Source organism: Podarcis tiliguerta, assembly GCF_965153285.1.
Source record: "Podarcis tiliguerta genome assembly, chromosome: 9".
NCBI classification, from domain to species: Eukaryota; Metazoa; Chordata; class Lepidosauria; order Squamata; family Lacertidae; genus Podarcis; species Podarcis tiliguerta.
In genome coordinates this window covers 42,333,383-42,360,246 of record NC_139542.1, presented here as the reverse complement: position 1 = coordinate 42,360,246, position 26,864 = coordinate 42,333,383, and the positions used below count along the sequence as shown (strand labels likewise).

At 41.6% G+C, this 26,864-nt stretch overlaps 1 protein-coding gene across 2 annotated transcripts in view; it reads right to left on the bottom strand.

Moving 5' to 3' along the window:
- TMA16 (translation machinery associated 16 homolog) overlaps positions 1 to 17,484 on the bottom strand; it is a 28,332-nt gene extending 10,848 nt beyond the window's left edge. Inside the window, exons 1-5 of one of the 2 annotated variants that reach the window (XM_083457630.1) lie at positions 17,275 to 17,484; positions 12,260 to 12,372; positions 3,913 to 3,950; positions 1,929 to 2,013; positions 223 to 371 (exon numbers count right to left, since the gene is read on the bottom strand). In XM_083457630.1, coding sequence (XP_083313756.1) covers positions 223 to 371; positions 1,929 to 2,013; positions 3,913 to 3,950; positions 12,260 to 12,372; positions 17,275 to 17,277 — 388 coding nt within the window. In that variant the 5' untranslated portion in view covers positions 17,278 to 17,484. Of the gene's footprint in view, positions 1 to 222; positions 372 to 1,928; positions 2,014 to 3,912; positions 3,951 to 12,259; positions 12,373 to 15,663; positions 15,724 to 17,274 lie in introns of those variants that run through there. The other variant, XM_083457629.1, reaches the window with a different exon arrangement.
- Positions 17,485 to 26,864: the final 9,380 nt, after the last annotated feature.

Below are 26,864 nucleotides of genomic sequence, written 5' to 3'. Positions count from 1 at the left end.
GAAGGCCATGTGAGATACAACTGTACTGAGGAGGGGAAGGTGTCACACAGCAAATTAAAGGAAAATAATGCTAAGGAAACTGTTGCAGGTTATGGAAGGGGGTTATGTCCAAAAGCAGAAATCCAGTGAACTACTGCCCTGTATAGAGTTCTGATTTGCCTGCAAGAAATTATTCGTAACAGATTCAGTTATTAGCATGGCAAGGCAGTAATGCAGTCATACCTAGCCCATATCCTTCATACATCTGTCTTTCACGTTCCATAGTCTGTTTGATGGCCATTTCTCTGGAACTGTGCTGTCTGCCCTGCCGTCCTTTAATACTGTTACGCAGTTCAATCTGCTCTAACTCATCGCTGAAACGCTGCAAATAACTGTAACACAGTAAAAATGTCAATGAGGGGAAAGGTTTTCATCCTTCAAACATTACACCCTTGCAGTTGCTCTACAAAGCCCCCAAGAAGCAGCTCGGACAGAGGTCTTAAGTACTGGCAGCTTTTTAACAACAACAACAACAACAACAACAACAAAGCATTGTCTATATCAGGGTTTCCCAAACTTGGGTCTCCAGCTCTTTTCGAATTACAACTCCCATCATTCCTAACGAGCAGGACCAGTGGTCAGGGATGATGGGACTGTAGTCCAAAAACAGCTGGAGAACCAAGTTTGGGAAACACTGGTCTATACCTATGATCTATATGCATCACAAGAGTGAAGAACCTCTGGCCTGTAGGACAGCTACAGCCTACAGGGCCTTCTGCTCCTAGCTCCAACTCCATGCAGCAATTAGGCTTGAAAAATGCCTTCCACTGGCACTGAAGTCTTAAGTGCTTGGGAGAGGGGGTGTAGCAGAAGGGGTTGCAGCCAGGCACGGAAGAAGTATTCTCCAATTCTCTGCGATCACCATCCCTCTGGAAATCCCTGATGAAGCAATTAATATTTTTTAAATGACTTGCACTGGCTCCAAAGGGAGGCTTCTTCAGGAGTCATTGCTGCAGAGGAAAGGAGTGGAGGAACAAGAGCAACTTGGTGTGGGTGTGAGAGAGAATATGAATGAATGAACGAATGTGTGCTGTGTGAGAGACTTGGGGTTGCCCCATTCACTTTTGGCCCCACTCACAGCTGCCATGTAGCTCCTGGAAGGTCAGCCACAGGGGAGTGACGCCCTCCATCTGAAAAGCATTCCCCACCCATGATTTCGCATGACAAAGCTATGAAAGGAACAAAGTGGCAGGGTGAAACCACTATGCTAGCTTCCCAGAAGGTAGAAATAAAATTGGAGGGTATAGGGCTATTCATGCTTCTAGGACAGTACCATACACACCCACACTAAAGCCTGCTGTAGGAAGAGCAAGGTTGCTGTCTTCTCACCTCTTCCTCTTCATAAGCAACTGAGACCCACTAGCTGGGAAATTGTCCCAGCTCCTCCATCCCACCCAGTAAGCAGCTTTTGGAATGGGAAAACAGACCTGTGCCACCTCTTTTGAACACATTTTCACCAACCATATTGATTATAACATCAATTCATTAAGTACTAGATTGCTTATGTTGCTTTCACTTACTTCCCCTATCTCCTGGCTTCAAACAACTTAAATAAAAAACGAGGTCAGGTATTTCACAGCTACTTGTAAATAGGTGCAAAATAATTCTGCACAACTGAAATAAAATGATTCTGGAACATTAATGAGCTAAGGATTACTAATTATTAGAGTTACTTTTTTAGCCATGTAATACTTAAGTCTTCTACAAAGTCATGAAAACTGAGCGCACATAAAATGTTGAAATAAGACAAGAGTTGGTGAACATCAAGGGGAAAATAATGGCAAAGGAAAGGCATCCTATACATGTAAACACCAGCTGGGAGAATGCACCTCATCACTCTTGCTGCCACCAAAACAGGCCTTCTGTTTCCTTGTGTGCTGCAAACTTACTTTTCTGTTAGTTCACAGGCTTCTTTTTTTGTGTACTCCACTTTGTCGGGATCAAGGTGACTTTGAAACCAAAGCAATTTTTCCCCTATAACAGAAAAAAAAGGGCACAAGAGCTTACTACACCTGTTATATAACACAGGTGAAGTAAAAGCCTCCCACTGTTTCTGGAACAAATCAGAGATAAATATTTTAAGGGACAGTTAGCTAAACGATGAGAACTTGTTCCACAAAGTTGTATGGGATCCAAGAGTGAAGTCTTGGCTCCCGGACAGGCCCCTGCTGCCAACTCCCAGGCAGTGGCTGTTAGAAGACAAAAGGTGGTCAAGAGCAATGCATTTCCTAGAAGTCAGAAGAATGTCCAAGAGGCATGATGGGTTATGGCAATCTTTTGTCACTTATTTTATCTGCCAAGGACAGTCTTTAATTCAGCTCAAGGATATCTGCTATAAACCCCCAAATGCAAACAAGGTACGTGCAACATATATTACAGGAAGAGACGAATATGAGTTCAGACACTTTACACATGGAGTAGGTTCACACATCTGTCCTGCTGCTTACTTTTCTCTAAGCAACTGCTCTTAAACATTCTCAAACAGACCAACTGCATAAAGTAACATAACATGTGACAATATAAATGGATACACCCAGAGGGATTTTTAGTAGTAGCTGCAACAATTTAAAAAAAAAAATCATATTTGTGCCACCTGATTGTGTGATTCCAGTTAAGTTCCTTGTCTTGATTGAAAAAAGTATGAGCATGTTCAGGATTGATGGCGTGGAGAAAGCAACCAGCAGGATGCATGTGGCAAGTGCACTGTAGCTTTCCCGTCTTATGGATGCCATAGGGGTTTTACCCATCCAAAGTCTAGGTCTCCCAAAATACAATGAGACATCTGAACATCCTACAGTTCCACAGTGCACTAAGATGCCTAGGAAGATGGAGAACTTTTAACGTTTTCAGCAGAGGACTAGGTGGCCACTTATGAGAATCAACTAGATATGCTGTGAACAGGACATAGATTACCTTTATCAAATGTTTATCCAAGCTATACTGGGAAAGTGTCAAGAACCACTCTTCTTAAGATTTTGTAGTTACCTGTTTTTAGATAGGAGCAGAGAAGCAGCACAGCCAAGACTGACTTCCTGCACAAATGTGACAGTGATGTTCCTAACTAAAACTTCAATATGCAGGAGCCGTGTCTGCTGTTAAAGCTAACAGTGAACAGATAAAACTGCACCATCAGACAATTTAGTCCAGCCAGCCTAACACTGCTTTCCAGGATATGCCATAACTCTTCCTATGTCGAAGGAGGTTCTTCCCTACCCTTCTACCCAACATCCTTTGTGGGGAAGGAAGGAACTTGGAACCTTCTGCATGTAAAACATATGCTCAACCACTGAGCTGCAACCTTTTCCCATTCCCTCACTGAAGGAGAAGAAGGAGGAGCCAGGCAAGGTATTTGCTAGTTAAGCATCTTGGCAACGTGATGCGGAAAACTAAGTTAGTCCACTTGCTTGTAAAAGGCAAAAAAGTTTAGATGCACTAAGTGTGAGTAATGGCAAATCAGAACTTTAGAAATGCTGATGTTTGTTTTAAAAAAACATCACACAACACAGTTTCCAAGATGCACACTTTAAATCCAAAGCAAAAAGCTGATACCTTTAGCCACATGTGGCCGAATTCTATTTGCAATTCTATTCTGAAGGATGCCAAAATGCCCACTGCAGCTCCACAAGGAAGCAGTAATAGAAATGTCTGCATGTGCTTCAAAGAACAGACATCAAAGGAACCAAGTATCCTAGTAGCAGTGACTTCACCAGCTTTCATGAAGCCAAGCTGAGAGCATTGTCATTCTAAAGGTATAGAGCATGTTGCCTTATGTAGGCTGCCTTTTTCCAAAAAGGCTTAAAGGCTTAAGGCATGCTACAAAACTTAATTCTGCTGAACTTGGAGTCTAAAAATAAAATAGTTTTTCACACTCACCCACAACGCTGAGACGATAGGCCTTTTCATTTTTCAACCTGCAAAAGGATAGCTCCAATTTAATTATTCCCTATATAAAGAACTTATCTCTCTCACATACGCAAACACACACATAGCGGGGTGAAAGACAGAATGGTAAGATTAAATTTCTCACATTCATGAGAAGGAGGCAGAGTTTTACAGTGGTTTCACTCCTGCTTATGGGGTCAGTACCAAAGAGCATTATTGGGTCACTGTGGCTCAGCCCCCTGCAGAATGCCATAGGGCACAAATCTGTCCCCAGTGCTATTCAAAATCTATATGAAACCACTGGGGGCAGTTAACAGGAGATTAGGATCAGTATACTGATGATACCCAGCTCTATTTTCTCTTGTAATAGCTGATACAGGCAAGGCCATGCCTGAATGCAGTTATAAAAATAAAGTTAGTCATCCATACTATGACTAAGTTTACTAGCATTGCTACTCCACAAATTCAGATTGTGGCAGATCTTCAGAGAAGCTGCTAGTGGGAGTTCTTAAGGGGAGGCATAGCTGTAAGTAGATGAGGAATGAAGTAAATATTGGGGGTGAGAAAGGAAGAAAAAATATGCATCATTTGCTAGAGTCTCCAGAAAGTCCTCTTCTGTCAGTTCAATATTTTCCCTTGAAGATTTTTGCTCTTTTATAATCTTTTATTTCAATAGGTGAGCAATATATATTTACAATAGAAATAGCATTACACGCCTACAAATGCCATAAATACTTTCCCATATAATAGTCAACGGAAGCAAAACATCATTACTCAGGAAGACAAGGTGAACACCTTTGAAAGAGCATCCTACATGTAAAAAGCTCTGCATGTCAACATGAAGGCGTATATTTCTAGGATATAAATACAGTTAGAATCTCAGTTGACATATTACTTCTTGTGAAATACAGGAATGTCCTGGCACTTTAAAATATGTGCATGATCCATGATTCACTGGCAATATAGATGCTATTCTAAGAGTCCGCCGCCTGTATATTAAAACTATGTAAAAGAAAAGCGTGCTTTTTTAAGGTCACAAAATGTTAAAGGTTATGTAAAAGTAGTGCAAATGGGTTCCTTATACCTTCCTCTCTCTGGGTACCATCACTTTTCCCACCCCCCTCTCACACACACACCAGACCTGTATAAGGCTTTTATCGGCTGTAACCCTGATCCATACAGCTGTAAAACAGGACAGAAGCCACTGTGATTGTCTCTGGTATTGCTGACTTTGACTGATGTACTAGCTTCTCCTCTTCTTTCCTGGGATCTAGTGAGCCCATTTCACCCAGAGCAGGTACTGTGTAGAAGCTCAGTCAACCTGCATTTGCAGACCTTTAGAAGATGCACCTTCACAGCACTCGCTCCATGAAAAATGCAACCTCTCACTTCCCCCACCCCTTCCACATACATGCACACAGGTAAGTCAAGAATGTGCAAGCCAAGAAAGCGCTGCTTTTCTGGAGCAGGATCAAGTGAACGTCTACACCACCTGTCCAATGTCTCCCAATTCTCCACTCCAACTGCATTTGCCTACCCTGTATCCGAAGCCACTCCTGAAAATCCCCTGACCTACAGCGGAAGGGGGCAAAAAGATCCCTGCATTGCAGGGGCTTGAACTAGATGGCCGCCATGGTCCCTTCCAACTCTACAATTCTGTTTCTTCGAAAACCACATGCGAAATTGTCAAGTTTTATAAAACTGAATCATGAGCAATGGCAAAATCTTCTGACAGTAGCTTTTGTTGATGCAGACATCAGAAAACAGTTATGCTGAGGAATATTTGTGCAGTGGTTACATGGTCAAGATGCAACAGGTTGAGAGGAAGGCCTTTCAGTAGCTTGATGTTTTCCATCACAGCCTCTAATGTGTCACCAATCCTGTGAGATCACAGGCGAAAGTGTTTATGGCCTTAGTGGTAATTGGCTGTCAGGGAGCTATCTACCTGTAAATTCATCTTATTGTTTTTTTTTTTTATAAATTTTTTTATTGCGTTTCTTTCCATAATTTTATAGGTTTATAAACAAATAGAGTAGTTACAAGAAACAAATTTTCTCTTTTTTTAACAACAAAAACAAAAAAAAAAAAAAAATAAAAAAAAAAACTTGGACTTCCCCACCCCTTCCGATTCTGCGTTCTTTGCATTAACAATGTCAGCATTTTGTTACCTTATTTCATACCTTGTTGTAACTTTCGAATGTTATGTATCCAAATACAATATATTATATCTCAATTTCAATACCTTTAAAATAAACATAACATATTCAATTTAAATTGTCTCCTTTTCTCTTTTGTCACTAATTTTACCATTTACTTAATCATATTCGCAGAAGCTTAACGTTTCCTAATCATGCACTTTCTTAGGATTCATACAGCTTATAATATTTTTTCAGATAATCTTTAAATTTTCCCCAGTCCTCCTCAATTGTTTCTTTATCCAAATCTCGGATTCTGCCGGTCAGTTCAGCTATCTCCATGTAGTCCATCAACTGCGTCTGCCAGTCCTCCAGCGTGGGCAAATCTTGTGTCTTCCAACTCTTTGCAATGAGTATTCTTGCTGCTGTGCTAGCGTACATAAACAAAGTTCTATCTTTCTTTGACATTTTCTGGTCCACCATGCCCAACAGGAAGGCCTCTGGTTTCTTAGGAAAGGTATACCTAAATACCTTTTTCAATTCATTATAAATCATTTCCCAGAAGGCCTTCACTTTTGGGCAGGTCCACCAGAGATGGAAGAAAGTCCCCTCTGCTTCCTTACACTTCCAACATTTGTTGTCAGACAGGTGATGCATCTTGGCTAGCCTGACTGGGGTCATGTACCACCGGTATATCATTTTCATAATGTTTTCCTTCAAGGCAGTAGATGCCGTGAATTTCATTCCGGTGTTCCATAACCTTTCCCAGTCTTCAAACATAATATTATGTCCAACATCCTGTGCCCATTTTATCATAGCAGATTTAACTGTCTCATCCTGTGTGTTCCACATAAGCAGCAAGTTATACATTCTAGATAAAATCTTGGTCTTTGGTTCTAACAATTCTGTCTCTAGTTTCGATTTCCCCTCCTGGAAACCAACCTTTTTATCCATTTTAAAAACCTCTTGAATTTGAGCATAATGTAACCAATCTCGCACCTTGTTTTTTAATTTGTCCTGGCTCTGCAACTTCCAACCGTCTCCAATTTTTTCAATTAATTCCCAATATTTCGGCCAATAGGCCTCCATATTGGTTCTTTTTCGAGCTTTGGCCTCCACCGGTGATAGCCACCTCGGTGTTTTACTCTCTAATAAGTCTTTATATTTCATCCAGACTGCAAAAATCGCTTTTCTGACAATATGGCTTTTAAACAATTTGTGAACTTTAACCTTGTCATACCATAAATATGCATGCCAACCAAATGCATTATCAAAACCTTCCAGATCTAGGACGTCGGTGTTTTCTAGCAAAAACCAATCTTTCAGCCAGCAGAAGGCTGCAGCTTCATAGTACAACCTCAAATCCGGCAGGGCAAATCCCCCTCTTTCTTTTGAGTCAGTTAATATTTTATACTTTATTCGGGGCTTTTTGCCCTGCCAGACAAACTTAGATATATCCTTCTGCCATTTTCCAAAACATTCCTCTCTGTCCACGATCTGTAGGGTTTGAAACAAGAATAACATTTTCGGCAATACATTCATTTTTATTGCTGCAATCCTTCCCAACAAGGAAAGTTTCAATCTTGACCAAATTTCTAAATCCTTCTTTACTTCCAACCAGCATTTTTCATAATTGTCCTTAAATAAATTCAAATTTTTGGAAGACAAATAGATCCCTAGGTATTTCACTTTCTTTACCACATTTAATTCTGTTTCTCTCTGAAACCCCTCTGTTTCTGTAAGTGTCAAATTCTTGGTCAAAACCTTGGTTTTTTGTTTGTTCAACTTAAACCCCGCCACCCGACCAAACTCAGATATAAGTTCAAGAACTCTTTTTGTACTGGATTCTGGCTCCTGCAATGTCAAAACTAGGTCATCTGCAAAAGCTTTAAGTTTATATTGTTTCACTCCGACCTCTATCCCTTGTACCAGCCGGTCCTCCCTTATCATGTTCAATAGCACCTCCAGGACTGAAATGAATAAAAGAGGGGATAGAGGGCACCCTTGTCGTGTCCCTTTTTCAATTTTGAACTCCTCCGTCACCACATTGTTCACTATTAATTTGGCCTTTTGCTCTGAATAAATTGCTCGTAACCCATTTTCAAACCCCCGCCCCACTCCCATCCCTTCCAAGTTTTTCTTCATGAACATCCAAGATATATTGTCAAATGCTTTCTCCGCATCAACAAAAATTAACACCGCCCTTGTGTTCCTGTTAGTTTGTAAAAGTTCCAAGATATCGATGATGTTTCTGGTATTCTCATATAAATGTCTACCAGGGAGAAAGCCTGCTTGGTCTTTGTGAATTACTTCAATTAAAACTTTTTTAAGTCTACTTGCCAAAATGTCTGCAAATATTTTGTAATCCACATTCAGGAGTGAGATGGGGCGGTAGTTCTTAAGTTGAGTCTTTTCAGTTTCTATCTTAGGTATCAATGTGATGAACGCTTCTTTCCACGTTTCTGGTGCCCTCTTCCCATCCATGATCTGGTTGCATACCTCCAACAAGGGTTGTGTTAAATAGTCTTTCAAAGTCTTGTAGTATTTGGAGGTAAGCCCATCCGGGCCTGGAGATTTGCCTAGTTGCATGTTCTGAATGGCACTTTCAATTTCCTGGGTGGTTATTGTAGAGTTCAAGATTGATCTTTTATCTTGAGTTATTTTTGATAGTCCATTTGTCTTTAAAAAATGATCTATCTCTGATTCTTTCTGAGGCCCCTGTGCATAAAGTTCTTTAAAATATCTGTGGAAGCACTTCCTAATTTCCTCTGGTTTCTGCACCGTTCTTCCTTCAATCTCTAGATTTGTAACTGTATTCAACTTTTGTCTTTTTTTCAGCTGCCAAGCTAGCAGCTTTCCACATTTATTTGCTGATTCAAAGGATCTTTGCTTCATCTGTTTTATTTTCCATTCGATCTCCTGATTAATCAATTTTGAATATTCTGCTTGATGGAATTTAATTTCTCTCAACAGATCCTTTGACTTTGGTTTAGTTCTCAATTTTTTCTCTCCTTGATGTATTTTCTCCAATATTTTATCTTTCTTTCCATTCCAGAGCTTCTTCTTAATTGTATTCTGTTGTATCAGAAACCCCCTCATGACAGCTTTGCTTGCGTCCCAGATCGTTCTTTTTTCTACTGTAGTATTCAAATTTATCTCAAAATAGTCCTTTAATGTTTTTTGGGCCTTTTTCACAATCTCTTGATCTCTTAAAAGAGTGTCATTCATTCTCCATCTGAAGGATCCGGTTTGAGTAAGTCTGAGATCTAATTTCAGAGCGTTGTGGTCGGAGCATGTTTTTGGGCAGATTTCCACCTTTTTAGTCTTGGGTGCCAGCCCCCTGGAGGTCCAGATTTGGTCGATCCTTGACCAGGACAGGTGGGCCTCAGAGAAGAAAGTTCCTTCTTTACCTAGGGGGTTCTTTGTCCTCCATATATCAATCAAATCCAGATTGTCAGTCATTTCAAAAAAAGTTTTAGGCAGTCTGCCGTCTGATGTTAGATTTTGGTTATAAGACTTATCCATATGTGTAGACACCACTCCATTCATGTCTCCCATCATTATGATGTTAGCATAGTCCAGATAGTCCAGCAGCGTCTCATGCAGCTTCTTGAAAAATTCTGATTTCCCGTCGTTTGGAGCATAAATTCCTAGTATCAATATTTTTTCTCCTTGGATCTGGATTTCAATTGCCAGAATTCTTCCATATTCATCTTTGAATAAAAATTTAGGTATCAGGCTCTCCTTAGCATAAATCACCACTCCTCTTTTCTTTACCTTGTCTGAGGAAATAAACTCTTGGCCTAGTCTTTTGTTAACCAAAACTTTCCTGTGGAGCCTGGTCACATGGGTTTCTTGTAAACAAATAATGTCCAATTGTTCTTTCTTCAATATATGAAACAGTTTCCTTCTTTTCTCCGGGGAGTTTCCACCATTTATATTCCAACTGAATAGCTGCAGAGACATCCTGAACTATTCTGTTACACCTAGAGCGGTGTATCTTCTTTTTCCTCTGATTCCGAGGGTTTAGGCGTCCCTCCGCCTGCTGGCAGAGTGGGTCCTGGTTTAAGTATAGGCCAAAGGGCTGCTGCTTCTTTTTGGAGATCTTCTCCGTGGTCGTGCTGGAACTTTTGTAGATCCTCTGGTAATCTTATTTTAACCTTCTTCTGTTTGTAAGTAAATGATAGTCCTTGTGGGAACTCCCACCTATAAGGAATTGAGTTGAGTCTCAACAACTTAGCCAATTCTGAATAGGTGGCTCTCAGATCCAATAGCTGTTTAGGAATATCTCGGTAGATTTCCACCCTTTTCTCTTGTATCTCGATTGAGTTTTTGAAGTGTAGGCCTAATATTTTGTCTCTCTCCTCTCTTGATCTCAAAGCTATTAGACAGTCTCTAAATCTATCTTTTCTTACCAATCTTCCCAATCGAAAAGCCGATACTATTTTAAAATCACTTTCTTCTTTTAAGCCCCAGAACTTTGAAAATTCTGTTGTCAAAAATCCAATCAAATCTTCTTGTTCGATTTCTGGGACCGCCCTAAGCCTAAGGTTAGTCTCCCGGTTTTTCAGTTCCACCAAAGAGAGATAGGTTTGTTGGTCCCCTATCTGTTTATGCAGAGGCTTGACTTCTGCTTTAACTTCCTCAACCTCTTTTTTAGCTGATGTTGCAATTTCAACGGCTTCCCCTGCCAATTTACGGTTCTCTTCCGTTGCTCCTTGCAATTTTTCAATTGCTTGGGTGTGTTGGGAAACCTGATCTGTCAATTTCTGGATCAAGGATGTAGCTTGGTCAATTTTTGTTGATTGGTTATCAATTTTTTGATTTAATGTTGACAATTGTTCCAAAACTTGTTTCAGTGCTGCCTCTGCTCCTCCTGATGCCATATCTTCCTCTTCAGATTTTTCAGGCTTTTCACTTTCTACTTTTTGTGTTGCAAGCACAGCAGGCACTGATAGTCTACGTCCCTGAGTTAAAGTTGTTTGCAAAAGCTGTGCCTGCTTTTTTGCTTTTTCATTTTCCTTAGCTTCCTTAGCTTTGGCTGCTCTTGTCTTTCCTGTACCACTCATCAGTCAATGTTCAAGGTCAGATGTTGTAATCCCATGGGAAAGACAAGTCCAAATTTATAAACAGTCTGGAGAAAGAAAGTAAGCAAAAAAACTTTTCCCAGGCCTTTGTTATCCAATGTCCTCTAGGGGGAGTGCCACCAAAAGTTAGTAAGAAGAAGGTAACTTTTCCGCCATTAAAGTTTCCGTTTTCAAAAACAATTTTAAAAGCAAGTTAGTTCCAAAACATTAAGAAAAAAGTCCTGCAGAGCACTTTAAAACGTTTAACAATGTTCCAACAAGGTGCCTGCAATTGTATCCACTCAAACTAAGTAAGCCCAAAAGTTGCACTTCAGTTACAAAAGTATCTGGAAGTTTGTAACAGTTCCGCAGTCAAGCAACTTCACCCGGCCACCCGAAGATTTGGGGTTAGAGTCTTCCCTCGCCCCATGGGGGACCGCTCCAAGTCCAATTTAAACTGTATTTTTTCTTCCTTTAAGAATAGAATTTCAAGTGTGCACGAAAGTCCCACTTTAAAGCCTTAAAGCTTCCCTGTTCACAGCGCTTTCCGCTCTTTAAACAGTCTGCTTTGATCTTATAAGCAGTGCCGGAAGACGGACTTCCTCTTTCTCGTCTCCCGGTTTCAGCCAAATTTCTTCAAGTTATTATAACAAATCTTAAGTCCTTACTCACGGGTTTGCTGTTTCAGAATAGTATTTTTGGAAGAAAGGTCAGCGCTCATCCGTGACAGCCGCGCGGCTTCGCCTCCGCAGAAAGAGCGATGAACTCACAGCACCGCTCCCCCTCCTTCACTCCGGAGCCCCTTACGGGGTCCCTTCCGCGAATTTGGGGTCGCTCCAGGTGCCCGCCGAGTCCCACGGCCACGGACTCTCTCTGTCCGTGGTTTTTCTTGATGGGTTGCCGCTGCGCCGTAGCGAAACAACCCTTTTCTGCGGTGCCCCTCTTCAGAGCTCGAAGAGGTCCGCCATCACGGTTTCGCGCCGCCTCCGGACAAATTCATCTTATTGTTAACCCACTTTAAGAGAAGCTTTGCAAACTCAGTTATTTCTCGACATTTCTAGGGCAAGAAAAATCTCTGAAGAACCCAGCAGGTCAGTATTTCTCTTCCCTGCCTCTGAAGAGTACAAAGGGACTCACTTTTCCTTCCTTTCTTGTTTGTGTGCTTCTTTTGTAAGCTGAGCAGCTTTTCTGCTGTAGGGATGGATGACTTTCTTCTCCTGTGCTCCCCTTTTGCCCTTTGCTGCTTTAGGCTGAAAAAAGAATCAGAAGAAAGACACAGTAAGAATTTTGAGAAGTATTTTCCTTCAAAGGCTTCTTGGGAGTTATTGCATGCGGGTGAAAGGCAGCTCAGAAGCAGCAGGACCTGATGAAAAATAAACAGTCAAACCTTAAATTCAAGACAGATTATGTCACTTAAAACATTCTATTTACCAAAGTAAGGGTTTAAAATGAGATATTTTAATAGACTCAACGTATTTAACCTTCAAATATTGATGAAATACAATCATACCCGCTAAAACAATAAAGCTATTATCTGAGATAAAGCAAATTTACATACCAACAATAATTTCTAAATGCATAGCTGATAAGACTTATTCCCGACACCCCATTGCTAACAGACTGGATCCTGAACATTGCTGTCATCACATGGCAGCAATGGACTTGATCTACGTCTTTGCTGCACCACCCTGGGAACTGGCACAGTGAAGGGCCAATTTTTCTTCCCTTCCCACCCCCAGTAAATTTCACCCTGGCTGTATGTGCAATGGGATTGTGGGGGTGCTACTGGCTACACAGCTCCTGTTGCAGTCTACCTTTTGAAATGTTAGTGATAATAATCAACACCCTTTATGGGTGTTGCTGACAGTGTTATTCAGTTTGTAGGATTGCTGCCAAAACTAGGTTTAAATATTAGAAGGAGCACTAAAAACAACCAAGGGAAGAATTATGAACAGGATCTATATAAGGCACTTGGTAATTAATCTCAAACAACCACTATGGGTGTTCAGTTTTTACATCTGCATTAAATGTGTTGTTGTCCTCCAACTCCACAAACACTTACAGATACATCAGCTTTCTGAATCCCAGGACTCTTTAACTGTGAACTAGGAAACAGCAATGAGATGCACTGGTGGCCTTACTCTCTGCATAGTGTCTAGCAGGTGAATGGTATTCTAATCACACACACACACACACACACAGAGAGAGAGAGAGAGAGAGAGAGGAGAGAGGAGAGAGAGAGATGAAAAAGGTACATACTAGGATAATCAAAAGAATCCAAGAGTAGATGCATTCAACACAGAAGAAAGGCTATGGTGTTTGAGCTTTTTAGAGGGAAGAAAAAGATGACCAAATAGAGACATCAACAAGGTGTACACAATTATGGGTAGAATAGAGCAGGGTGGGGAACTTCCCCTAGCACTCATATACCATATGTGACAACTAGCTGGGGCTATCTAATCTGTTGCACAGGTGATCCAGCCATGTCTTTACATGCCCCACAGCTAAGATTACTTATGAAATCAGGAGTGGGGCAGGTGGGCATGGTTTGTGGAAAACTATCACACTGCCAAATTTAGCCTGTGGGCCAGTCACCTGTTGTAGAGAAAATTGAGATTTTTTTCCTCCCTCTTCCTTAAGACTAGAACTTGGGGGTCACTCTGTGAAAATGATTGTCAGAAGATTAAGAATAGATAAAAGATACTTTTTGTTGCAGAGAACCAATGACAACTGCAGTCTAGGACATACGAAAATTCTGTATAACTTCCAGGAGCCATTTCCTTCTCCCTCAGTTTTCCTCAGTACACTGGTGACAAGAAAAACAGCACGTGAAGTCTGTTCACAATGGGCAAAGCAAATTCAGCATGCTGTTATCCTGCCAGCTACTCTGGAATAGAAGGGGCTATAACTTAAATAAGATGAAAAATATTGAATTGCTAAAGTTTTTTTCCCTAAAAAGAGAGATAAAGTAGCTAGAATAGAATGAAAACCTACCACTATGAAGAAAGAAAAAATACACTGAATGGGCTATAAAGCAATTACAAACATCAAAATAAAGTTTATTTCTGGATTTATAGTAAAGTATATCTTGTATTTGTCTCCTGCAGGGAGAGGCAACCAGTAGCCTTCCAGATGTTGTTGATCTTCAGCTCCCATCATTCCTAGCTAACATGGCTGAGTCAGAGATGATGGGAGTTCAACAACAACATTCTTGGTATAAAAAGAGAAGAAAGCCAAAGACAAAACTGCACACCCTATATTAGCAACTTCATTAACAAATGTAACAGTTGCTTAATTGTTCTATTTAAATGTATTTCTGTAAAATCAGGCATGATTATGGTTAAAGGGTGTATTTTACTAAGGTCCATTATGAGAATTGGAATAGCAACATTTTATGTATTCATACCACAGAAGGATACCATAAAGGCTGCATTATCCTGAAGTCAGAAACATTACGATGCACTCATATTCAGAGATCAAACTGGATGTGCAGGGCGGGGGTTATATAACTGAATGTTAGCTCAACACATATAAAACCCGAATATCTTGGGAGAAGGCTACACTTGGACCCTTCTACCAATATGCTGTCTTTCCACAAGGATTGTCCTGTTGATTATGTAGGATGGCTCCAATATAATTTAACCTCAAGTGTATTCTTTGACACAATCTCCCTATTATCTTCCAAACTCAATTCAAGATTAAAGGTTTGAGTAAACGGCCCTTCATGCTTTCTCCCTTATATTCTGTGTCAATCACCAAGAGTTCTAAACCACACTATTATTCTATGTACAACAAACTTTCCCGGAGTCTTGCGTAATGAAAAGCACATTTCCACCTTGGCAGGCTTAGTTTAAGAAGGGGGTAATCATTTTCCAAACATAGTGTTCCATCACATTTTTTATTTTACTGCCAGCCAACTCACACAGTTGGGGGACATCCAGAACTAAAATAAAAATGTGTTTGCTCTGCAGCAAATTATGATAATGGGTTGCGCAGATGGTGTGTTTTTCATTTTGTATTCAGTACAGTATTATTGGGGACATTTTTGAAGAGTGTGACAATCAAAAATAAAAGTATTGCACAATGTAATCCTATGCATCTCTTTTCAACAGTATGTCCCACTGAGTTCAATGGGGCTTACTTCCAGGTAAACAGGCACAGGACTATAGCCTTAATTTTCTCTGAAGCATTTCAAATCAGATTTTATATTTTTCCATATGAAGCCAAAACATTTCACCTCCTCTTCTGAATTTCTTGTGATGATGAAAAATAGTCAAAAGCAGTTATTTATGCACATATGCTGCCCAATAATAGTAATGTTTTGCAGAAATCTCACTAAGTTTAATGGATAGAATTTTAGTTTTAGACAGCAGAACTGAGCATATTTAGTCAGAAAAGATCCATGAACATAACATCAATGAGACTTATTTCCAAGTAAAGGCTACTGGTGGTTAAGAATGAGTAGCATCACCACACTATTCCATACTGCAGCAACTAAGAGACTGGCCTACAAATCAGAAGTAAGGAAATTTAGATCTCACCTCTGTCATAAACTCACTAGGTGGCCTGAGGCAAGACACTCTCAAACTCGATCCCACCCCATCTGCAAAATGGGAGATATTTATATTGACTTACCATGCAACATTATTGTAGGAACTACAATTACACAATACAAGTGAAGTGCTTTGGGTACTTTAAAGTGCTACAAAATTAGTATTACTTCTTATTGTTCATTTTTATTATTCATTACCAAAATAATATAATCATTCAGTTAACAAAACATTTCCACATAACATGTAAAAGAAGGATGGTCACAAAGATGTACTTGGAAGTTTTGAGGGGGGAACCTGTTAAAATCTAAGATACGACTTCCCCAAAAATACCTCAAGGACTCAAAGAGAGACTTCACTGCCCCCTATAGGTTCTTTATCTTCCCTAAAACTAGCAGAAAATAATTGTGCAAAAGTAAAAATATTATACAGTGCAGAGAATAACCTTTTCTTGTAGCATCTGAGCACAGATGCTACCAATAACTTGCCAAATACCATAGATTATCTAGGAACAAATGCTGCAAACACCTGATATGGGCTGGCTGTTAGCTAGCAGTGAATAACCTCTAGTGATTAAACATGTGCTCATACACAAGCAATAATACAGACAACCATTTACTATATGCAGTACTTTTCTACAATATATGGCAGCCAGGTTGGCTGTAGCATCCTTTCCCCTCTTCCCTCCCTACCCCCTTTTCCACTGCGTGTTCTGTGTTTTAAGATTGTAAAACCTGTAGTCAGGGACTGCCTTGTTTCAATTGATGGCCAACATAAGCCATTCTGGGAGGCTCTTTGACTGAAGAGCAGGGCACAAATGTTCTCCATAAACATTAAATAACCATCATCGACAGGACACAGCCAGTTACTAACTTACTAAGCACAAGCAGGTGTGAATGGGTGGGGGGACAGAACGTTGTTAACCATGTAGTTTCCAGGCACATCTGCTTAGAAATGAGTCACACTGAATTCACAGTAGGACTCAAGTCCTGATGATGATGATGATTTATTGAATTTGTATACCGCCCTATACCCAGATGTCTTAGAGCGGGTCACAGAACAAAATCAATATATATGTGTTTGTGTATACATATATATATATATAAAATATCTACACACACACACATACATATATACATGCACACACACACACACACATATATACCCACATATATATATATATACCAATAATCCCCCCCCCCCCCCAGATAGTAGCAGTTGCAATCCAACAGCATTTGCGGCCTGCTGCAGTGGCCGCAGCAGTCCAGGGGCCCCTTAAAGCAGGCTTCCTCAACCTCGGCCCTCCAGATGTTTTGAGACTACAGTTCCCATCATCCCTGATCACTGGTCCTGCTAGCTAGGGGTCATGGGAGTTGTAGGCCAAAAACATCTGGAGGGCCGAGGTTGAGGAAGCCTGCCTTAAAGGGCAGAAAACCATTTTTTGGCCTGAGCTTTCGTGGGTTGCAGCCACTGGAAACGAGCCGGAACAAGCCTGTCTCTCTCGCACGGGCCTTTGCTGCGACAACCGCGCTCGGTAAAGAGTCGTGTACATTCCCCCTCGCCTCCGCTCTTTCCGAAGCCCAACCGCCCTCCCGAGCTCACCATGTTCGCGGAGGGAGAAACCAAGCAGAGCTTCCCGGCACGCTCGGCGTGCGCCTCAGAGTGGGGGAAGGAGTCCGTCGCTGTAAACCACCCGGCTAGACCCTGCGACCCACGAGCCCTCGGTTCCGCTTCCTCCCGCCAATTAACAGCAGCCTCCCGCTGATTCGCCGTTGGCTGCGTCACTCCTGCTTCCGAGCTGTGATTGGGAGGAGCGGGTGTTGTTCAACCGTCAGAAGAGCGAAAGTACCCGACCGGTTGTTTAGTCTTATTTTAGCTGCGTGCGCGTGTGCGTCGAAAAATCGGAAATCCGCGGGTTCCGTGTGTGCGATTTGCCCCTTATGAGCGTTTACAGTAGCTCCTTTAGCGATCAAAAGGATCCCTTAGAAAGAGAGCTATTCAGTTCTAGATCTGTTGTTAAATTAGCTCTCTGGTGAGTTTTATTCACAACAGCGCCTGCATGCACAGAACTTTAAAGCACATTGAGAGCACACACACGAATCCTGGAAACAAGTTTATCCCTGCTCACAAAACTGCAATTCCCAGCACCCTTAACAAACTGTAGCTCCCGTGCTTTTGGCAAGTGGTACTTTGAATGTACTTTAAAAGTGTGGTGCGTATTCCATCAACCACTAATTTGGTCCCCCATCCCCCAAGAACATGAACTTATATTTTGAATTCAAGAAATAAGTCCTTTTCAGGGGGAAAGGCAGGGCATAAAGAAATTGTAATAATAATAATCCTACTTAGAAGCGGCCACCTACCACGAGGTTGCAGGAGGCTGAATGGTTGTTGCTGTTCTTTTAACGTAATTTATTATTCAGTTTAGCCCCACATTTCCTCCAGGGTACTACTGGTCTTATTAAAAAGAAATAGCAGTAGGTCCCCATAATCTACTAGACACCCACCCATTGATAAAGTAAATTGGGACAGGGCACTTGAATTAGCTAGCAAAACAAGCATCCAAATGAACTGTTGTTTATGCCATTTTTCCATAGCAAATTATTGCCAACATTAAAAGGTTTTTCACAAGTCCAAAATTGTTTTTCTGGAGGGTCCTACAACTCTGAGGAGCACATAGGTGGTTAGAAGCAGGGGTGGCACCCCCCCATTCCACCACCATAGGCAAAATGGGAAGTGTTGCCACTGCCTCTGCTGCCACCACCATACCTGCCGCCACAGCTGCCTACATCACCTGCTCTGCTGCCACCCTGCCTCAGCTATGACTGGTGAAGTGCCACCAGCATGGGCACACATTTCAGGCAAGATTGTGCCCATTTGGGGTGAGGATTCTCTCAAAATAGATGTGCCTATGGTGGTTCCGCTTCCTGCTGCTGGCAGGGGCAGGCAGGATATCTGCAGGGATGCCACCTTGGGGAGTTTCTGCCACCTGAGACAGTGGCCTTACCCTGCTTAATGGCTAGACCAGCTCTGGTTAGAAGGAGCCAGGTAAGGAAAAACAGAGCACCCCAAGTTGCAAAAGCGGAAGTTATTTGCATTAATGCAAAGTCACCACTGGATACAATCCACAGTATTCAGTGGGATTGATTCCTATTTAAAGACACATAAGATTTGCAGCCTTGGCACCAAGTGCTGTCCCCATCTCCTTCTGTAAAGACGGCAGCAACTTACAACAATTTACTCTGCTCACACTGCCTGGATGGTTATATACAGGGGCGGCGCATCCTTTTCCACCACTCGAGGCGAAATTGAAAATGCTGCTTGCCCTGCTGCTGCCGCCACTTCTGCCACTGCCTACCTGCTCCTGCAGCTGTCTACTCAGCCACTGCCATGCTCCCTGCTGCATCGGCGCTGATTTTAGGTGAGATGGTGCCAATTTGGAATATTTCACCCCAAGTGGATGCTTTGTTGCCCAAAATCAGCACCAATGACAGTAGCGCTTCTCCACTTCTGGTGGAAGCAGCAGGGCAGGCAGGGCACCAGTCACGGGCATAGCCAGGATTTATGTTAGCAGGGGCAAGCTTCACGGGGGGGGGGGGGCAGAACCTCAGTTAGTTATTTTTATTGATTTACTTGACTGGAGGGCAGCTGCCCCCTGCCCCGCCCATTGGCTATGCCCATGGCACCCATGGGTGTGCCACCTGGGGGCATCTGACTCGGGGCATCTGACTACTAGGCTTCATGTTCTCTAGCTAGATAGCCATGCTGATTTGTGTAGGAAAATGTGAGGTGCTTTTTGTAACGCTGCATCCTGTGTCAAGGTATTTGAAAACAATTTTCTAAATGGCATGAGTAAGATGAGAAATGATGAATACGACTTCACGGCTTCAAGAGAAGATTGCCCTTTATTGAGCCTTGATTATGGTAACTACAGATGCCAGTCATGATATTCCGCCAAGTCTGATTTAGGTACAGATGAATACATTTACAAGGCTTCTGCAGAAATTTACTGTACTTTATGGAATGCTTCAGTTGATACAGATTCAGTTCAAGAAGTTGTTGGGGGGGGATTTATATATTAAAAAAATCTTCTGAAACAAGATCTATACAGTGCCAGAGTGTTGGGTTTGACAGTGGGAAACCCAGTTTGAAACCTATTAAAGGGAGGTGTAGAATGGGGTATGTTAAAACATACAGTATATGATTATGCTGCACTGCCTGTTTCTTCAACTACACATGACAAGGGAGGCATAGATCACCAGCACATGCAGTTCGTAATTTGGATCTTAGCTCTGCAGTTTATTCAGTGGTTTTAGATTACTTAGTTACTCTCTCACAACCTAATCTACCTTGCTTGATTGTTGTGAGGCTAAAATGCTTCTCTCTGCTCATTGCAAAAAGGGTGGAAAGAAATGGCAGATCAGGGAAGTATCAGTGCAGCAGTGGATAACATAATCTACATTTCAGATTCCCCGAGGATTACTGTCCAAATCCTCATGAAAGTTGGTACCTCTTTTCCTATGTTTTTTTTAAAGGTACTTCCAGTTTAGTGTTAAAGACTAGCACTCAAAGAAGCTGCTATCTGGACAACGTCTGGTTGGATAAATATTATTTTTCAATAAGATATAGATGGGGGTTAGGGTCTGATAGGGCATTTTCTATTGACATTTTGGAATAGTAGTTTCCAAATTTAAAACACTGCAACACATTTTCAAATACCTATAGACAGGTTTCGACTGTGTTCTTGTTTTTATTACAAAAACTACACAGCTTGCCTCCTATAGTGCATAATATTTCTATTTCCCCTCCACTGCAACTATAGGATTAAAATAAGGGGAAGTAGGTCCAATTCACAATCTACTAATGGTCTTGCTTGGTTTAAAAGAACCAAAAGACCAATAACCACTTTTCAGAATGAAAGTGCTATATTAACTGATTGTCGTAAGAGTAACAATAAATGTGATGTGCATCTACAGCCTGGATACAGAATGGAAAATTACAAGTAATGCCCCCCCCCCCCAAATATATCTCTTATTTTAAATTATCCTGCTCTTTATCATATGTTTGCTTTATTTAATAAAATAAACTTGTTTGGTTTATTTAATAAAATAAACTTGCTGATCAACAGCTAATCCCCGTGGCTGTGCCACTAGACAACTTAAGAAGCTGTCCTTATCAGGGAAGGTAGGATTAGTCAGTGCTAAACAACACACCAGCAAATCTTTAATTGATTTTAGAATTACCACAATAACTGAGGAGTAAATAATAGCGCTCATTCATTTGGCTGGAACAATAAGATTAGCACATTTTCCATTACATGCTATGAGCAAGTGTCATTTATTAACCACAGGCAGTTGTCATGGAAGTCTTTGAGGACACACCAGTCAAGGAGCTAAACAGACACTTTATCATTTTACTGCGCTATGCATTTAAAGCAGTAGCACACCACTTTAAAGAGTCATACCTTCCCCCAAAGAATCCTGGGAAATTGAGTTTGTTAAGGGTGCTAGAAGTCCTCTATTGCCAGAGTGGTTTAGCAAGCAATGTCTCTTCCAAGGGACATCTAGAAGAATATCCTCTTCTTGGATGCTACTCCCTGAACTTCTGGCTGTGATGAAACTACCAAGATGTCTCCCTCTGCTAACCTTAACATGCAAGAGGCTCTGTAGGGAAGGATATAGCCCATCCAATATTTGGAGCCTGAGTTGTTTAGAGCTTTAAACACCAACACAAGTACCTTGAATTGGGCCCAGAAATGAGCTAGCATCTTGTGCAGCTGTTTTCAAAAAGGGCTGAGTTCTAAATGGAACCCCAAGTAGCAATCCGGCTGCTGTGTTTTGGACAAGTCGAAGTTTTGAACCATCTTCAAAAGTAGGCATACATAGAAAGCATTGCAATGATCAAATCTGGAATCATAGAACTGTGGAGCTGGAAGGGATCCACAGGGTCATCTAGTCCAATGCAGGAATATTTTGCCCAACATGAGGCTTGACCCATGACACTGAGATTGAGAGTCTTGTGCTGTGTTGATTACAGAGCAAATCATCTCTGCTCAAAAGTGGTCATAGCTGGCAAACCAGCCAGAGCTGGAAATGGGTACTCCTAACCACCAAAGTCACTTGAAACTCTAGTGACAATGTTGACTCCAGGAGCACCTTCGAGCTATAGGTCTGCTCTTTCCAGGGGAGTGCAACACCAGCCAGAACAGACCATCTCTTCATCTCTCAGACTCCAGAATTCAAACACCTCTGTCTTACCAGAATGAACCCTCAATTTATTGATCCACATCCAGCCCATCACCACTTCCAAGTACCAGTCTAGCACCTGAACTGGCTGTAATTAAGAAGGCAGGCAGGTGGTGATGGGGGCTGACTGAGGGCCTACAGAGGCTGGCGGGGCAACACGCCATTCACCCTAACAGACCAGCCTCCTGTGCTACAGTATGTCTTTGGTAAAATAATCACCTTCTCGGTATGAAGTGGACAATATTTCGATATGAATATATATTAATAGCTGTCTTGTCTCAGGTTGGTTTTATATTCTGCTGCCTGATATGGTAAGTTAGCTAACTGGATCTTTGGGTAAATAAAAAAGACTTTCCATCTTTTCCTTTGGACTGAATATGTTAGTAAACATAGCAACCAATGAATAATAATGAGAAATACTTTTTTTCTTTTAACATCCTCACTATAGGCATGACTTTTAGCAACCTAACTGTAGGTATTCTGTTTACAGTGGGTAATGAGAGCCAGTGTGGTGTAGTGGTTAAGAGTGGTAGTCTCGTAATCTGGGGAACCGGGTTCGATTCCCTGCTCCTCCACATGTAGCTGCTGGGTGACCTTGGGCTCGTCACACTTCTGTGAAGTCTCTCAGCCCCACTCACCTCACAGAGTGTTTGTTGTGGGGAAGGAAGGGAAAGGAGAATGTTAGCCGCTTTGAGACTCCTTAAAGGGAGTGAAAGGCGGGATATCAAATCCAAACTCTTCTTCTTCTTCTTCTTAATAAATTTAATAATAAAAAATTAATAAATCAATCAGTATGCCACAGTGAAAATAAAGTTATCTTTAAAGCTATATGATTCATTTGTGATGTTGAGTGTTCTTTATTCATTAGAATAGAGTTGGAAGGGTCATCTAGTCAAAGCCCCTTCAATGCAGGAATCTCAACTAAAGCATCCATGACAGCTGGCCATCCAACCTCCGCTTAAAAATCTCCAAGGAAGAAGAGTCCACGGCCTCTGGGTGGGGTCCATTGCACTGTTGAATAACTCTTACTGTCAGAAATTTCTTCCTCACGTGAAGTTGGGATCTCCTTTCTTGTAACTTGAACCCATTAGTTTGGGACATCCTCTGGAGCAGGAGAAAAGAAGCTTGCTCCATCTTTCGAAAGCACCTAAGATACTTGAAGATGGCTATCAAATCTTTTTTACAGGCTAAATATATCCAAGTCCCTCAACCGTTCCTCATAGGGCTTGAATTCCAGACACTTTATCATATTGGTCGCCATCTTCTGCACACATTCCAGCTTGTCAATCTCCTTCTGAAATTGTGGTGCCCAAAACTGGACACAGTATTCTAGGTGTGGTCTGACCAAATCAGAATAGGGCAGTGCTATGATTTCTCTTGATCTGGACACTTTATCTCTGTTGATGCAGCATAGAATAGCGTTATCTCTCCCTCCCCCCATTGCATCGCATTGTTAACTCATGTTAAGCTTGTGGTCTACTAAGACCCCAGATCCTGTTTCAATCATAATTCTCTTGATATTTTCTCTTAGGGAAGTTTAAGTAAACATGCTCTGTCTTGGTGACATATGTTCCTGCCCCCTCCCAACCATATTTTAATAATATTGATTCCAGGAAATCATTCAGCCTTCTATGCTACAAAACCAAACTGATTGTAAAGCATTATACCTGCCCTGATTTCTCTAGACCTTACGTAAAGATCAAACCACCCTCCCATCACACCATCAAGTTGAGAAATTTGGCCAAGGATCTATGAAAGCGACAATGGCATTTGCAGCAAATCGCACTGCTAGCCAAATAAGCAGGCTAGCAGTTATTTCTGCAATTAGAATCTCATTAAAATTCTTTCATTAATGTGGCCTATGCAATTAATAATATTCGCGCAGAGAAGATGAGAGTTGCGGCAGAGGTTTAGGTATTGACAAGGGCAATAGGCTACTCCAGAATCCAATTAAAAATTGTTCCATTGCTTCTGCTGCTGCCTTCTGTCTGTGTTCATTGCTGCATTTGTAAAGACATGCTGAATGTATCTGCTTGTTAATTTCACATGCAGTATTCCTATTAAGTGCCCTGCTTTTAATAAAGCCATGGTGAGATAGAGCAGCAGTGCACGCAGTGTGAAATATCTTAGAAGAGACTGTGTCCTGCTGTATATTGGTGCAATAAACTGCCACTGGGATGGGACGGAAAGAAAGCAGGTTGCCTATAGCCCATATCTGTCATTACTGATAGATTCATAGTGGGTGTTGCTAAACAAAATCAATATTTATTATGTTGTTGTTGTTGTAGTTTAGTCTTTTAGTCATGTCCGACTCTTTGTGACCCCATGGACCAGAGCATGCCAGGCACTCCTGTCTTCCACTGCCTCCCACAGCTTAGTCAAACTCATGTTTGTAGCTTCGAGAACACTGTCCAACCATTATATCATGCTCTTAAAATTCTCTTTGGCTACATGGATATAATCAGACAGCCTACCTAGGAAAGACCAGCAGAGAAAAGAACCAAGACAAGAGTGTTTTAATAATCATTAGTCTTACCCACTGACTGAGCAACAGCTAAAAGCTAGCTGTTATTGTGTTTCTCTTGAATCTGGCAGGCCACAGGTTTGCCCTCCCTGTTCTCAACTCTAGGATGCAAGAGGATTTTCCTGCTGGGCTCACTTGTTTGTCACCTATCTGACACATTTCAGCAAGAGAGTCATATCACAGAGTGAGAGTTTCATAGATGAGTTATTCCAGGCTTCATGGGGACTGCTTTGTCAAAGGTGCTGTGCTGATCTTCATCCTGTTTCCTTCATAAATTGATTTGATCTTTATAACCAGCTGATGAAAGTCAATAGTCCAATATGTTTGTCTTTTCGTAAGCATAACAGTATCCTTTAATAAGCATTCAATCACCAGGAGGTGTGAAATCATTTATGGCTAGTGTTGCCAACGAGACAATGATTGTGGACAGAATCCACACCTTAGATAGAGAAGCAAAGGATAAGTCTTGTTTTGAGGTTTTCTATGGATCCCATGTAAAACATTGTAAAGCAGTACCTTTGTAAAGCAGAGATGCACATTAGTGACTCACATCCAACTCAGGGACCATTCAAAGAAATAAGCAGGTAAGTTCCATGCATTATGAAAATAAATGATGAGGCACTAGTAAGGCAATGGGGACCACAGCTCAAGTTATTTCAGCCTCTCCCTATGGCAAGCCTTGTGTATCTCCTGGTTTCCATTCTACTGCTCTTACCAGAAGCTGCCCACAGATTTACCAGGCAGCTCCTGTTACGGCCTGCTTTAAGCTTGTTGCTACTTTTCCTTGCACATGTAGCCCTTGCAAAATGCTTGTTCCCCTCGCACAGACGCCAATGTGTGTGTGTTTGGTGGAGTGTTTTGAAAACAATCTCTGTGGGAACATTATTCCCATGGTGAGATTCAGGCCCTTCCCTTTTGGGGGCCCATGGGTTCTCCGTGCAGGCGTCCTACCTGCTGGGTAATGAGGGTGGCATGGCCGGCCCATCCATGAGGCAAGGTGAGGTGACTGCCTTAGGCAGCAGGATCCACAGGGGCAGCAGATCCTTATATCTTTATTGCCCTCTTGTTCCTGATGTAGATATTCGCTCATCCCTTACTGTCTGGTGGTGGGCGGGTAGCTATTTTGTAGTTTACCTCAGGTACCAAAATGTATTGTGCTGGCACTGGAGGGTGGTTACCAGTTATGATAAGGCCGTGAGGCCTTCCTTTGCTCCGACAGTTTCCCTGGCAAAAGGGCAGTTGTTAGCAGGCTGGCATGGGAGTCAAACTATGGAAAGGGCTGGAGTTCGCAGGTGGTTGTTTCTGACCTGTCCATTGCACTATAAGGGCTTGTTCTGGTGCATATGCATGCTCTATAGCAGGGGTGCCCAAACTTTTTTCAGAGGGCCAGATTTGATGAAGTGAACATGTGTGAGGGCCAGCCAAAATTTTTAGGATCGAAGTTGAGCTTTTTTAAAGATTTTACCCCAAAGTTGTTGAGCTTTTTTAGGATTTTGACAGGGACTGGATAAAACTGAGGGGGGGCAGATTGGCCCCCTGAAACAGACTTTGGACATGCCTGCTCTATAGGGTATCAATGGCTGTCTGGTTGTGCATTGTGTGTGTAGAGATAGAGAACCTGTGGCTCTCCAGAGACTGTTGGAGTCTGACTCCCATCACCCCCAGCTAGCATGGCCAGTATTCAAGGGTGATGGGAGATATATGCTGCATACTGTGCAATTACTGAGTATCGATTGGTGCTTTCCTTGCTTGGGGTGGGGTCATCATTAATGCATAATTGCTGTGGTTGGTAGATGGTGTTACCATGGACATTCTACCATGGATGTTGTCATGTAATCTCATTTCTACTGATACCGTTTTGCTCTCTCCTTTGCCACTGAGAGTGCATGAGATGGGCGCTCCCTTGCACTAACATAATCACCAACATATCAAGAGCATAAAAGCTGCCAGTCTAGTAGGACCATAGGATCAAGATTTCACTATGTACCAATCCCATGCTGCCTGGATGAAAAGAAGGGATGGCCTGGTAGAAATGCTGCTACAACATTTTAGTGCTTATACAATTTTCTCATCATTCTGTGTTCGTACACACACAGAGACACAAATGAATGCAAAACAGCATGAAATAATATTCATTTCATCTAGATGTGTTCATATAAATAACAAGTTAGAAAAAGACAATCATTTGAGCATTCATTTATCCGTGTTTTTCTTTGTAAGCTTATGGATTTATAAAAATGTCTAATTTAATGAATTTATACTCAACTTGTTGCTATCAGATCTTGCTGTTCTGCTCCCAAAGGTCAATTTAATTTTTCATTTAAGACCCTGGATCAACTACCAGTTATCTGTGTTGATATTTCTTGTTTGCCAGGCTTTAACTTTGTATTGGATTCTGCACATAAACTCACCACTGTGCACTT